Genomic DNA, 13931 nt, shown 5'->3' with positions numbered 1-13931 from the left:
TTGATAAAGCAAATCCAATTTATCAGTATGTAAACAAATAACAATTAGGTAGCAAATACATATAGGTAGTAGCAAAACAGACAAAAATACTCCTGAATAAATGTATCAATGAATCTTCACAGGATCAAAGCCCCGTTTTTACCTATCGATTCACATTAATTTGCCTTCAGTGTACGCTGGGGGAGCTTCTGCAGGAGGATGTTGAAAGTATGGTTCTGGGATTTCTTGAGGACATTGAATGTACTGTTGGGGGTTTTCTGCAGGAGGGCGTTGAATTAAAGGGTTGTTGACCACAGGAATCTGCAGGATAAAATGTACATGGTCAGCTTAAGTTATTGATTAGTTTTCAACAATTATTCCCCCATTACCCAGTTCCTCACACATTTACTGTACACATTAAAGGTTTTGTGGATTTTTACTTAACAAATCATTCATTCAATTGTTGTAATGTGGTTTGTGTGTGAACACAGAACAGAGATTGGAGGAATTAAACAAAACAAAAATAAAAACCTGTCATTGGTTTCTGTTTGGTCTGCATGAAATTCAGATTTACAATATTTATTTTGCTAGCGCACATTGTTAGTTTTGAAGTGAACAATTCTGTCATGAAACTCTGTGTGTGCACTGGCTGATAGGCAGGGCTTAATTTGTGCCGCAACACGTCGGATCTGGAACCTCTGAAATCTGATCTGGCACCTCATTTTACCGATCCCCCTCCTCAACCACCCTTCTCCCCCGTCCGCTGTTCACTTACGCTTTCTTCCGCGACTCCCCAACTCTCTTTGCTGTCGTCTGCAACACCCCCGCCCCACTCACCACCCCCCCGGCTCCCCACTTTCGTGCACGACACCTCTTCATCCTAAGGTAACATGACGCAGGAGATCGGTTGCTGTCGCCTCAACAGACAATTGTCTTCGCAATCTTTAATCAAAATGGTGAAATTATTAAATAAGTCATCATATTTAAATAAAAGTCTGCAGCAACTTCTGGTTCACATGGACTTTAAGGGTATGAACATTTAAGAGTAAAGAATTACAGACAGATATTGGGTTTGTTGGTTATTGTGAAACCTCAAGCTTTAAAAGTAGCTTTATCCTTTATGCCTAAATTTATCTGATGGGTTCAGCTGATGTATTTCTCACCTGAGGATAATAGCAGCAGGTAACTTTACAGGCAAACACAGATAGGCAGATGGAGATGAAGAACTCAAGGATGGCGAATACCAGCAACACACCACTGATTCCTGAGCGGAGAGTCTTAGAGAACATTCAACATGAGCATAAAGGACAACAACAACAACAACAAAGAGAAGTCAAGAATCTGTAGCCCTTTAAGCATAATTCTCACTACAGGATTTGAAACATCGGCAGATCGCTGTGCCATTCACAATAGATGACTTGATTTTGTGTATTTTAATCACTGTGGTGTTCACACTACGCAACACAACCTAAATGATCCACAAGAGGGGGTCACACACTACATGATCTGACAACAACTCGTTTCCCAACAGCTCAATCAATCTACCAAACCACAACTTTTGCTTGTTCTAGTATCTTAACTATATATTTATAGGCTGTATTACCAAACAAAGCTAATACTTTAGGGCAGTTCAGTCATAAAATATGTTGACAGACATTCAAAGCTTAACTTTTGATATCTCAGTAGAAGTTTTGAATGTAAATATGACATAACAATATTGATGTTTTATATGAGAACGGTCAGAATGACCAGTATGGTCATTTAATAGTTGGGCTGGCTTGTGTAGCAAGCCAGACTACTGTTATCCTATTTTTCTTTTGAGACTAAAAAATAAAACGCATCTCCTCCTAGAGCTTTTGAGCTATGACCACCAAGCTTACACCAAACCTTCAAACTGGTCTGACTCGGTGTGCTATATCTTTTCCAACTGATCCGACTTTCGGTTTTCCGAAAAACATCCCGGGACCATCGGAAAAATCCCATTGACTTAACATTTGACCAAACTTTGTGACCTCATAACTCTGCATCAGACTGTCACACAGACTTCTAACTGGGCTCATTTAATTCAGACTACCTAACTCCCAATACCTGATGACATTTGAACTTTCTGGCCACGGCCTAGTAACCCCTTTTGGGACCCTAGAAACTGTCCCATAGACTTCCATTCAAAAGACTGTCATTGACTTTACATTGGATCAAACTTTGAGAGCTCATAACTCTGCATCAGACTGTCCTACAGACTAATGGCTGAGCTCATTTAACTCAGACAACCAAACTACCAATAACTGACTAGCTTTTAACTTTCTAGCCACTCCCTAACAACCAGATACTGCACCCTAGCAACTGTCCCATAGACTGCCATTATAGAGGCCCAGATTAATATTGTCATGCTGCAGTGTTATAGCAACATGCTAATAATGATTAGCTAAGTACTTTAACATGCTAGAAATACTTAATGAACATTAAGAAAAATCTATTGAACACCGCTTTATCTATCTATCTATCTATCTATCTATCTATCTATCTATACTTTTTTAAAACTGTTTAAACTAAATAAACTATTACCAACAGGCTTTCACAAGCCAGCCTCAAAGTTTGTCTCGACAAACTTTAATAATCTAGTTACAGAATTATAGTCCCACTGTTAATATAGCCTACTCCTGTGTCCGTATTAATACAGAATGAAACGAGTGCATTGATGCCCATTCTGGCCAATCACAGACGTTTCTTTTGAGCTCCTGAGCACACATAAGCTCATGCTGATATGCCCTCTCATTGGCTCGTCATAACATCTGACCGCACGTGGGGTCGAGTCAGCCGTCTGCTCTGGAATATTCAGCATGCTAGATATTAGATTTCCATCTGGGAGGTGTCGGCATTTTGCACGTACCCAAGACACATACCTTGAAGATATCAGAGAACAATTCAAACAGTGTGTCAGCGCATTCTATGGCACCTTTATTTTCAATATTTGTATCCAGTGTAAATGAACAGTAATATCTTGATAAGTTCTGGACAGCATTGGACAGATGAGTGCAGATTACGTTTGATTTTTACAAGTGCACCTGTCACCGACTTGGTCCCAGTCATTCCCCTCGCTGGCCAGCAGAGGTCACCATCACCGGACTTCTAAGTATTACATCATGCTCAAACACTGATTGCCACACATCACACTGATGAACCACGCTCACACATATAAGCAGCTCACACACTCAGCCCTGTGCGAAGTCTTGTTCTGCCCTGTCTGACATTACTGAGCATTATCTCCCTGCCTGATCTCCCGTGCACTCTATAACATTAGAAAGATCCGACCCTTCTTATCTGAACATGCAGCTCAACTCCTTGTTCAAGCTCTTGTTCTCTCAAAACTGGATTACTGCAACTCTCTACTAGCCTGGCTTCCAGCTAACTCTATCAAGCCTCTTCAACTGCTTCAGAACGCAGCAGCATGAGTGGTCTTCAATGAACCTAAAAGAGCACATGTCACTCCGCTGCTCATCCGTTTGCACTGGCTGCCAGTTGCTGCTCGCATCAAATTCAAAGCTCTGATGTTTGCTTACAAAGCGACTTCTGGCCTTGCACCTTCTTATCTGCTCTTACTTCTGCAGATGTATGTGCCCTCCAGAAACTTGCGTTCTGTGAATGAACGTCGCCTCGTGGTTCCATCCCAAAGAGGGAAGAAATCACTTTCCCGAACGCTCACGCTCAATCTGCCCAGCTGGTGGAATGAACTCCCTAACTGCATCAGAACAGCAGAGTCACTCGCTACTTTCAAGAAACGACTAAAAACTCAACTATTAAGTCTCCACTACACTTCCTAATCTGCAATTGCCTCACTGGATATCACACTAACTGTACCAAAAAAAAAAAAAATCTAATACTACTAATACTTCCCTTCTTAGACTTTACAGACCTGAAACTTGCCTATAGCACTTATTCATTGTTGTTCTTAGTTGTGTAAATTGCTTCCTTGTCCTCATTTGTAAGTCGCTTTGGATAAAAGCGTCTGCTAAATGACTAAATGTAAATATATTACCTGGACTACATATATTGACCTTGCCTTGCTTGAACCTTACTTGTACATTTGACTTTGATTCATGCTGCCTGCCCTGAAGCCAGCCTGATATCTCGCCTCTGACCCACGCCGCCTGCCTGTGACGCATGCCTGCTATCACACTCCTTGACAGCCAGCTGCCCTAAGACCCATTATAACTACGTTTGATGTGAGTTCGCACGCAACTGCGTATTGTGTGATTGTTATTAAACTTTCATAAATATACTGCAAGTGAATCCCTCCGTGTCAGACTCCTCCTTACAGCACCAGTCACACAGAGATATTACTGTAATTATAAAATAAAACATCAATACAAAAATGAAATCAATACAAGAATTGATCACTTACCCAATTATCATAACAATAAGAGTCTCTGCAGTAATAATGGATGGATCCTAAAGCCAATTGTACTGAAAGCATAATAATGGAAATGCCCGCAGCTATAGCACTGAAAATGTTCATCCCGAGGGAAGCTCTCACCTACAGTAGACACACAGAAATAGAAAGGTTTTGTATCATGTTGTGTTAACACACTGTGGTTAAGCAGATGATAGATTATGTGGAAAGTGATTCAAATTATTTGACAAATATAGAAAATATAAGGTCTAAGCACTAAAGACCCATGTGTGTGATAAAGTGACTACATGGAAAGTCTCTCTGTAGAACGTTTTCCGTCTGATCACTAAACATTTGCTAGTAAATGTGTCGAGTTATGATCAACACTGTTTACTTCAGCTCACTCTATTCAACCCGCACAGGAGAATAGGGTGGCAGAATTTACAACACGTCAATTCACCAACTCCTACTGAGTTACAAAAAAAGTTTTAGTGGCTGTTTAACTGGGAGAAAAATAGTTTACCCTGATATCCTAAGCATTGTGTGTCTATTTTAAATAAAACGCTGTGCTAGTGTACCGGGGCAGCTGTAGCCTAATGTGGTTAGAGAGTTGGACTATTGATTTAAAGTTTTCATTTTTGAGTCTTTTATTATTATTCCACTACCATCTAGAGTTGGTCTGATTAAAATGGCATGTTTAGGTTCTTTCTAAAGAGTTTCAAATCTTTAAATATTGCAAAGTCTGCTTTCAATACTCTATTAGCACAGAAAAGAGGATGTTTATGCATAAATCCTTACCCACCAAATTTTACAAGCACCCAGTGTTTAGACCCATGAAAAGAACAAGTGTTGTGTACATACCAGACATAAACCGGCTGGTGAATTAATTTTGGTTTCAGCAGCAATGGAGAGCGAGCCTGCAGTAATGTACTGAGAACAGAGAGAAGAGCAAAACTTACAGCTTATGTTGGAAAATATATATACAGATATACATGGTACTCAACCAGAATGAACAGTTTACTGCCGCATGAACCACTTCCTCAACCGCTAAATGCATTTGCATTTTTCCAAGTTACTCACTAGACCTATCAAACACACTGGCCACAGCATAAAGTGAGCTGGTGGGTGTAATCACTGTGGTTTGTCGGAGGAAATTCTCATGAAAATGCATTCAGCACTAACTATAATTTACAAAGAGCTAAAGCAAATGGAGGGGATATAAACACACTAACTACATTGGACAACTGACAAGAACTTTGCTATAACACATGGGAACCAATCAAAAGCCATAGCTACTAGCAAGTGATCTCAAACCTGTGAGGATTCCGCCACTTCGGTCTTATCAGTTCTTGTTTTGGTGGCAGAGTCCTGTCTTGTCTTGTATGTTGTGCATTTGAGAGTTTGTTTAACGGCAAAACGTTGACCCTCACTAGGCCCTGAATGGGCAGACCCCACTTTAACCTAACAGCTCCTTCATCCTCCATAAAGAATGATAATGCAGAGACATTTAAAGTTTGAAAAAGGAACAAATAACACTGTCAAAACTTTACATTTCAACGGTAATCAGACGAACAGGAACACTTTTGTGTGCCAAAATAATGTAAAAGCAACTCTGTTCACCAATGTCTTCCATATCAGATCAGGGAGTCTGTTTGTGTGTTCAGTGCTGCCTCTAGTGGCAATACGAGATACTTAATAAACATATGCACAAAGCATTTACATGTTCTTTTAGTGTCTGTAAATGTGACAGTAAGATGTATTCTGGCTGATTACCCACTGTAGCTTGTGTTATCTAGGACAACATGTTGAACTGTATGATTGTTTCTTACTATCAGAGATCCCCCGTAAGGAATACCACTGAAGGCAAAGGCTGTTGACACGATTCCCAACAGGAAAGTCCAGAGACCAATAATTATCTGGACAGCCTGTGAGTATAAAGAGAGAAGAGTGTAAGAAATATACTGACATCAAAAATAATTATCTGGGTTTATTTCTCACCCCGAGGGCTTTTGGTTGGCCTTTTAGAAAAGCCTGAATTCCTTGAAGAGGTGAAACTCCTGCTGCATGCTGTATGTGAACAGGCACAGAAGAACTGGTCCCAGTCACAACCGGTGCTGTTTGTGTCGGTTGTTGAAGCTGGATGACAATCGTTGAAGGATTCATGGCTCCGACAGTCGAAATTTCAGTTTCAGAGTATCAAATCAACCTGTACAAAATCATAATAAAGCCAAATTTTTTGATACTTTCTATATTTCTAGATTTTATTAGCTGATGATGGATAATAAAGCGTATTTGGCATTTATGTAAAAAGATGACGTAAAAGTCAAATGAATATCCTGTTCACACTGCAGTCGAATTGCAAAACATCAACCTTGTATCAGATTTAATAGCACGTATGAAAGTGGCACGAATCAGAATTGAAAAGATCAGATGCCATGCGGTGTGGGCTGTTCACACGAACACAGATCTGAGACTCATGTGAGCAAAAACATCAGATTTGGACCACACTGACCTGCAAGTGTGAACGAAGCCTAAAAGTCAACTGTGTAAAACTGTAGAGTTAAATTAACATCAAAAGTCGTCAAAGCAGATGCCCACAATCCCACAATGCAACTCACAACTGGAAATCAACCACAAACTCACAAAATACAGAAACTGTTCATTAACAGATGTGTTTTAGTGTAAAACCAGTGCAAAATCTGCAGTTCAACTGTGTATTGTAGACGCTGTTAACGCGTAGTCTTGTGTTGCTTTCTAGCGTAATTTATGAGGTGTAATGGTCACATGTGTAAACAATGAAAAAAACACAGCTCAAGTTTAAAATGATCAACATCACCTACATTTAAAAAAGCCAAACAAGGTCCACTTGTTACCAAATAAACGAAACACATCCATTATTACTTTAGAAAACTCCAATATAATAAGTACTTTTAAGCATGTAAGGTATTGTCTTACCAGAAGCAAAATCCTGTTTTCAGCTGTGCTTTCACACTTCTGATATAAATCTAAACAAGCACAGTGTTTCTCAGAAAGAAACAGGAAGCAGGAGGAGTTTGTGCAACCATGATGCATGGCAAAGCTGGCCGCCTCCGCCTCAAACACAATCTGATATATGCCAGTATATGAAAATCATGTATATTTGGATTTTACATACAGGCTGTTTCTCAATACCAAGTACGCAAAGTTCGGACTTGCGTCCTTGGAAGTTCAGACTTGCCAATCTCACACTTCAAAGAATGAACTACAGAGGATGCGAGAACACAAGTCGGGTACTTCTTTAAATGGAACAGCAGTGTACTTCATAACGGCACCTAACTCACCATGGATTCATCGATTTCACTGTACATTAAAAATAAAATGATTTAATTATATAAAGCGCAGCCTTATAATTCATATTATAGTAATATTATACATCTATTTTTTGATTTAAGAAGATGTAAACACAAATCACTACAAATGTGAAGTGAAGTAGGTTATTATACACAGTCTCGTGTCTTTGATTATCAGATTTAATAAACTACAATGGACATTAAACAAGGATAACGTACAAGACATAAAAAATAAGAAATAAAGATAACGTTAAGCAATTTTGTAAACAAAGTCAAACCTCGTACAACACGGTAACAATTACAGACAATTACAAAAAGGTAACAAAATAATACAGCGCATAACAAATAATAGATTTAAAAGACCAAAAACTGTTCGTTAGATGTGCACGTAAATATCATGCTTTAACTACAATGGACAAATGAGATCCAGCGGTACATCCGAGATGGACTAGCTGATGTAAAGCTGCTCTCAGCGGGGGAGATGATGACGAAGCTCCCGCTGATAGGCTGGGGGTCAGAGTCCGCTTAAGCTGAGGCACATCGCCAAAGTTGTCCTATATAAACAAACTGCTGATTCGAGTTTAAAACAACTACATTCTCGCCTGAAAACTCCTAAAACTTTATTTCATGACACAGTAAAGGAGTATTTTAAACTGTGTACGTTTTCTCCTCCACCATTAGCTTTCGCTGCAAGGCATTCTGGGATACCTGAGCTTCGCAAGTTCGCACAAGTCACCTCTATGCATCCTTGGCAAAAGGGGCGAAGCGAGTACACATCCGGGAACTTCATCATTACTTGGAAAGCTGTGAACTTTGAATAGGAACAGTACTTCGGCAACGGTTGATGACGTTTTACGAGGACACAAGAACGCAAGTATAGACAAGAACGCATTTTGAGAAACAGCCAGAGTCGAGGGAGAAATCATTAGGCCTCCTGCGCAATATGTATTCTTTTTCAGATATCTCTTGAATTTGCATTCATATAAATGATGTTGAACTGATTCAGGAATTTTTCACTGTTTCCTGTAATATTTTTTCTTCTGGAGAAGGTCACGTTAGTTTTACTTCGGCTAGAGTAAAAGCAGTTTTTAATTTTATAAACAACATTTTAAAGACAAAATTATTATCCCCTTTAAACTATATGTTTACTTACAGTCTACAGAACAAACCATTGTTATACAATAACTTGCCTAATTACCCTAACCTGCCTAATTACCCTAATTAACCTGGTTAAGCCTTTAAATGTCACTTTAAGCTGTATAGAAGTGCCTTGAAGAATATCTAGTCTAATATTATTTACCGTCATCACGACAAAGATAAAATAAATCAGTTATTAAAGATGAGTTATTAAAACTATTATGATTAGAAATGTGCTATAAAAAATATTCTCTGTTAATGAGAAAGTGGGGGAAAAAACCAGGGGCCTAATAATTCAATTATTCCAACTTCAACTGTGTGTGTGTGTGTATATATATATATATATATATAAAGGAATTAACTCTTTATTGTTTTATTACTTGTCATTTTCACAATTTATTGAATATATGCACTGGGCGGACCCAGAGCTCTGTAAATCGAATTATTATTAATTTGTTTATAATAAATTACTAATACTGTTGCCTCAAAGAAAATCCTATATTCTTACCAGTCACTTTATACGGTACACCTGTTCAACTGCTTGTTAGCGCAAATTTCTATTTAGCCAATCACATTGCAGCAACTCAATGCATTTAGGCATAAAAACATAGGGGGGGGATTGGTAAGTAGAGCATGGGGAAGGTGGGATTAACGACAACCCAGGCTCATCCTGAAAACGTGGACATTTCTGGAAACTGCAAATTATGTAGCCGGAGGTACGTATGGCTGCATTTGATTTTTTTTAAGCGAATGCTACGGGGCGGGATGACAGCGTTTCTTTTGGCACTTACCGGCTGACCGCTTACCTCTGTGTGGAGAACTTTCCCGCCACAACCAGTTTGTCCAGTTAGCTTATCGTGTACGTCGGCGGACTTGAGACGCAGAGAGGAGTTGACCATGACGACCAGGTTCGAGTCCGGGGAAGAGCAGATCCAGAAATCAGGAAAGACAAAAACAGAATCAAAAAAGTAAAATGAATGAGGGAACAACAAATCTGAAAACATGGTAAAAATCAGACGAGGACTTTTCTTTTTCTGGATGGCTTTTGTAAAACGTTGATTTAGTTTAGGGAAGTGGGTGGGCGGGTCAAATCGGTAAAATTGGTTGGGTTTAGGGAAGGAGGAGGGTGGGTCAGTTGATTTGCCGGTCGCCCGGTCAATCATTCAGTCAGTCGGACAGACGGTCCGACGACAGCGGCCTTCTGGTGGGTTTACGCGAGAACAGCCCAGGCGCAAACAGCACTCGCAAGAGACATTTGAGATTTGAGAGCGGCCGCTCGCAGATTGGCGAAAACAAAATTCCGGGACAAATTTTGCAGTTTCCAGAAACGTCCATGGGACTACGTTTTTAAAATGAGCCTGGGTTGGTTAACGAGGTGTAGGAGTCAGGAGTTCATGGTAGCAGGCTAGATTGACCATCAGGCCACTGGGAACTGTCCTAGTGCTCCCTGTGGCCAGTCTGCCTTTGGTTGGTGGTTCATTCCACTGTGCCGACCTCTAAAATAGGGAAAGTAATTAATAAATAAATAAAAGGTTTTGTCAGAAATCTGTAAGTGTGTTCTCTTTGTAATATGGCTATAATGACAACTCTGAATACTTTAAAATGTCTTGTGTCTAATGTTTAAAGAGAGCTGTAACTGCTTTTCATGATTTGATTATGATTTAAGAATTGGGAAAGTGGCTGTGTTAACTGATGTCTTTGCATGTGTAGCAGAGTCGTGCGAAGCTAAGGTGCTAGAGGGGTTAGCTCACTTTGAACCACAACCCAACGACTAATCTCAATTTAATTGATATCGACTACGCCATCTGGGATTCAAACCCAGGAAAAATATAAAAGGTCACACAGATTCATCTCTTTATACGGTTTAAGGAGCAGACAGGAGACACGAGTAAATACAAAAATGTATTCACAATTCTTTTTAAAAGACAAACACTAAAATAGGTCCTTTTGACCAGTCAGGTCTAGAGGGCTTACTTACGAAAGGCACTGAAAGTGTTTAACATTCAACCCGCACACAGAAAATACTCAATGTCATACTGTCAAATCAATGTTCTCAAATGGAGGCAGTACTCACAGCACTGGGGCCACCCACAAGAGTGATCACCTGTGAAAGTTATTCACCATACACTTTCACACCACACTCCAGTCATACACAAGCACACACAAGCACACTCTGGCACAGCAGCACCACCACCAAAAAGGTTCTTTCACCCGTGGGCCCTCAGCTCCTGCAAGAAAAAGAAAGAGCCAAAAGCCACCAATGGGAAAGGGGCTTCACTCTCAAACAGGTTAATGTCACTCAAAGCACAGATACAGAAAGGTTTAGGTGGTTAGGGTTATTCAGAACTCAACATTGATAATGATGGCCTCTTGAAATGGACTCAATAATTATACCGTCACAGAAATGAAACATTCACAAAACACACTTTGGTGCAAATGAACATGGACACAATTCCCGCTCGAGGGTTCGTTTGAAAGCGTACCGAGACCACCTCTTCAAGCAGTTCTCGGTACGCTATTTTGGTCAGCTTTTTAGATTAGATTCAACGTTATTGTCATTACACATGTACAAATACAATGCAACAAAATGCAGTTTAGGTCTAACCAGCAGTGCAATAGCAGCAAGTGCAGGATACAGGTATAAGTTATAAAGTGCAGTTATAGAAAAACTATAGTGATATTTACAGATGGATGTACTGTCGACATTATATACAGGTTGTATTAGCTATGAACAGATTTACAATATATGAATATATGTGCAGGTTGCTAATAATAATCAGAAGTGTGCAGATGAATAAACATAATTACAAATGTATGTACAGTGGGTGTGTACAAAATTACAAATGTCCATGTGCAGTGGGTGTGTACAGTTCAAATAAGTAAATCAGTGTAATGTGGTGCAGTGAATATGTGCAAAATATTAAATGTGCAAATGTTAAACGGTGCAGCGACTGTGGGGAGTTTAAAGCCTGGTTTATACTTCTGCGTGAAGTGACCGGCGTAACCCACGGCGCATGCAACGCGTGTATCTGTGCATTTATACTTCTGCTGCTGTCTCTGTTGGTCTGCATTAACACTTCCGAAGCGCTAGTTGGCAGTGTGGTGTAAATGTTCCTCTGTGTTGAGTTTCTTCGCTGCTGTGTTGCTTTTCCTGAACACTTCCTGAATGTACAAGTGGCTTAAACTCACTCATTTTGAGGCAGGAACCGGCGGACGTGCAACAACTTTAACTATGAGGTAAACACAAAACAAAACTTTTCATCAGGAGCTCCTTCACGGTACTCCACACTTGTAAACAATCGCTCCATCAGGCTCCCACCATTCACGCGGCTTTCGGTCCCGCCCAGACTTGTCAGCGCTACCAAGCCGACCAATCACAGAGCTTGCGCTACGCGTCATTGCGACGTGTAGTTACATTTTTTGAGAGGTGCAAGTCAGCGATGCCGACGGCCACGGCGAAGGGCTATGCGTCAGCAACGTAGCATACGCTGGTCTTTGATGCAGAAGTATAAATCAGCCTTAAGTTAGAGAAGAGTGGAGGGTGTATTTGGGGGGGGGGGAGTTCAAGAGGGGCAGAGTTCAAGAGGGAGACAGCTCTGGGGTGGCTTTTCATTTTTATGCTGACGACACTCAGATTTATGTCCCTTTCAAAAGTAGGGATAAAAAGGGGCTTGACTCCCTTATGAGATGTCTAGTCGAGGTTAAGACCTTGCTTTAGTCAAATTTTTACATTTCAATGAAGAAAAAACTGAGCTGGTTTGGCGATCCTAACCCTCTGCATTTATCAGGTTTTGGTGAGCTTTCCACTTATCAAAAAACTGTTGTTAGAAACTTACGATTTCAATTCGACAGTGATCTGAAATTTAACAAACAAGTAAATACAGTTGTTAAATCCAGGTTTTTCCATTTACGACTTGTGGCAAAAGTAAAGTCGTTTCTCTCTTTTAATGACCTTGAGAAGGTGATCCATGCTTTTATTTTTGGCAGACTTGACTATTGCAATTCCCTGTATGTGGGTATTAGTCAAAATGCCCTAAATAAATTGCAATTAGTACAAAATGCGCCTGCGAGACTTCTGACAGGGACTCTCTGGGCTGATTTTAAACTATTAATCTTTGATTTTAAATCCTTAAACAATCTGGCACCATCTTACTTATAAGACCTGCTACATGTATACAATCCTGGTAGGTCACTGAGCTCTTCTGATGAATTTATTCTATCTATACCAAGGTCCCGGTGTAAGCGAAGTGGGGATCGGGATTTTGCTGTTGTCGCCCCAAAACTCTGGAACGGGCTTCCACCCCACATCAGACATGCTCCAACTCTACCTGTTTTTAAAAAACGTTTGAAACGCCATCTTTGTTCTTTAGTATTTGAGCCTTTTTTTTGTTGAGGGGTTTGCCTTATGTTTTAATTGTTATATATATGTGATGTAGATTTTATTTTTAGTATTGATTGTGTTCAGCACTTTGGGCAATGTTGTGTTGTAAAAAATGTGCTATATAAATAAACTAACTAACTAACCGAACTAAATAAGGCAGGTGTGAAAGCACCCTTATACCTTACCAGAGATTCAGTGGCGTCCCTCTCTGTGTCTGGCAGTCTGCTTCTCATCCCTTAATCTAGTAAGGGTAAGGTTGTGATTTTCTTTTTAGGTTTTTAAGATGTATAGGATTTAGAGCAGTGATTCTCAAAGTTTGGTATACGTTCCACTAATGGCACACAGGCTTCATCTAGTGCAGGTTTGGACAAATTTGCTCCTGGAGGGCCAAATTTTGCTCTAACACTAATCAAACACACCTGAATAAACTAGTTAGTGTCTTGAAGATCACAAGAAAGCATGTTTGATTTGGGCTGGAGCAAAACTATGCAGAACACCGGCCCTCCAGGATCATGTTTGCCCATCTAGTGCTATGCAGAGGAATCATAGAACTATTAAATTGTTAAAAACACTTTTGACTCCTTCAATCACACCGGTGTGATCACAATGTTCAGTTGCAGCATGTGGTCAGCTGCTAAACACAAGTCTGCTTTCCTGCGATGACTCGAGTCAGAGAAAGACGCAGGCTTTGCTTGTCATAAATCACAAATCATCG

General features: G+C 40.0%; 1 protein-coding gene across 2 annotated transcripts; it reads right to left on the bottom strand.

Moving 5' to 3' along the window:
- ms4a17a.6 (membrane-spanning 4-domains, subfamily A, member 17A.6) lies at positions 1-7365 on the bottom strand. Of its 2 annotated transcripts, NM_001083012.1 has the most exon segments (7): positions 1-300; positions 1143-1256; positions 4382-4513; positions 5231-5299; positions 6199-6294; positions 6368-6575; positions 7325-7365. In NM_001083012.1, coding segments are annotated over 6 exon segments (726 nt in total). In that variant the 5' UTR covers positions 6533-6575; positions 7325-7365; the 3' UTR covers positions 1-150.
- Positions 7366-13931: the final 6566 nt, after the last annotated feature.

Source organism: Danio rerio, chromosome 4, assembly GCF_049306965.1.
Source record: "Danio rerio strain Tuebingen ecotype United States chromosome 4, GRCz12tu, whole genome shotgun sequence".
Taxonomy (NCBI): Eukaryota; Metazoa; Chordata; class Actinopteri; order Cypriniformes; family Danionidae; genus Danio; species Danio rerio.
This window is presented reverse-complemented; position numbering and strand designations above follow the sequence as displayed.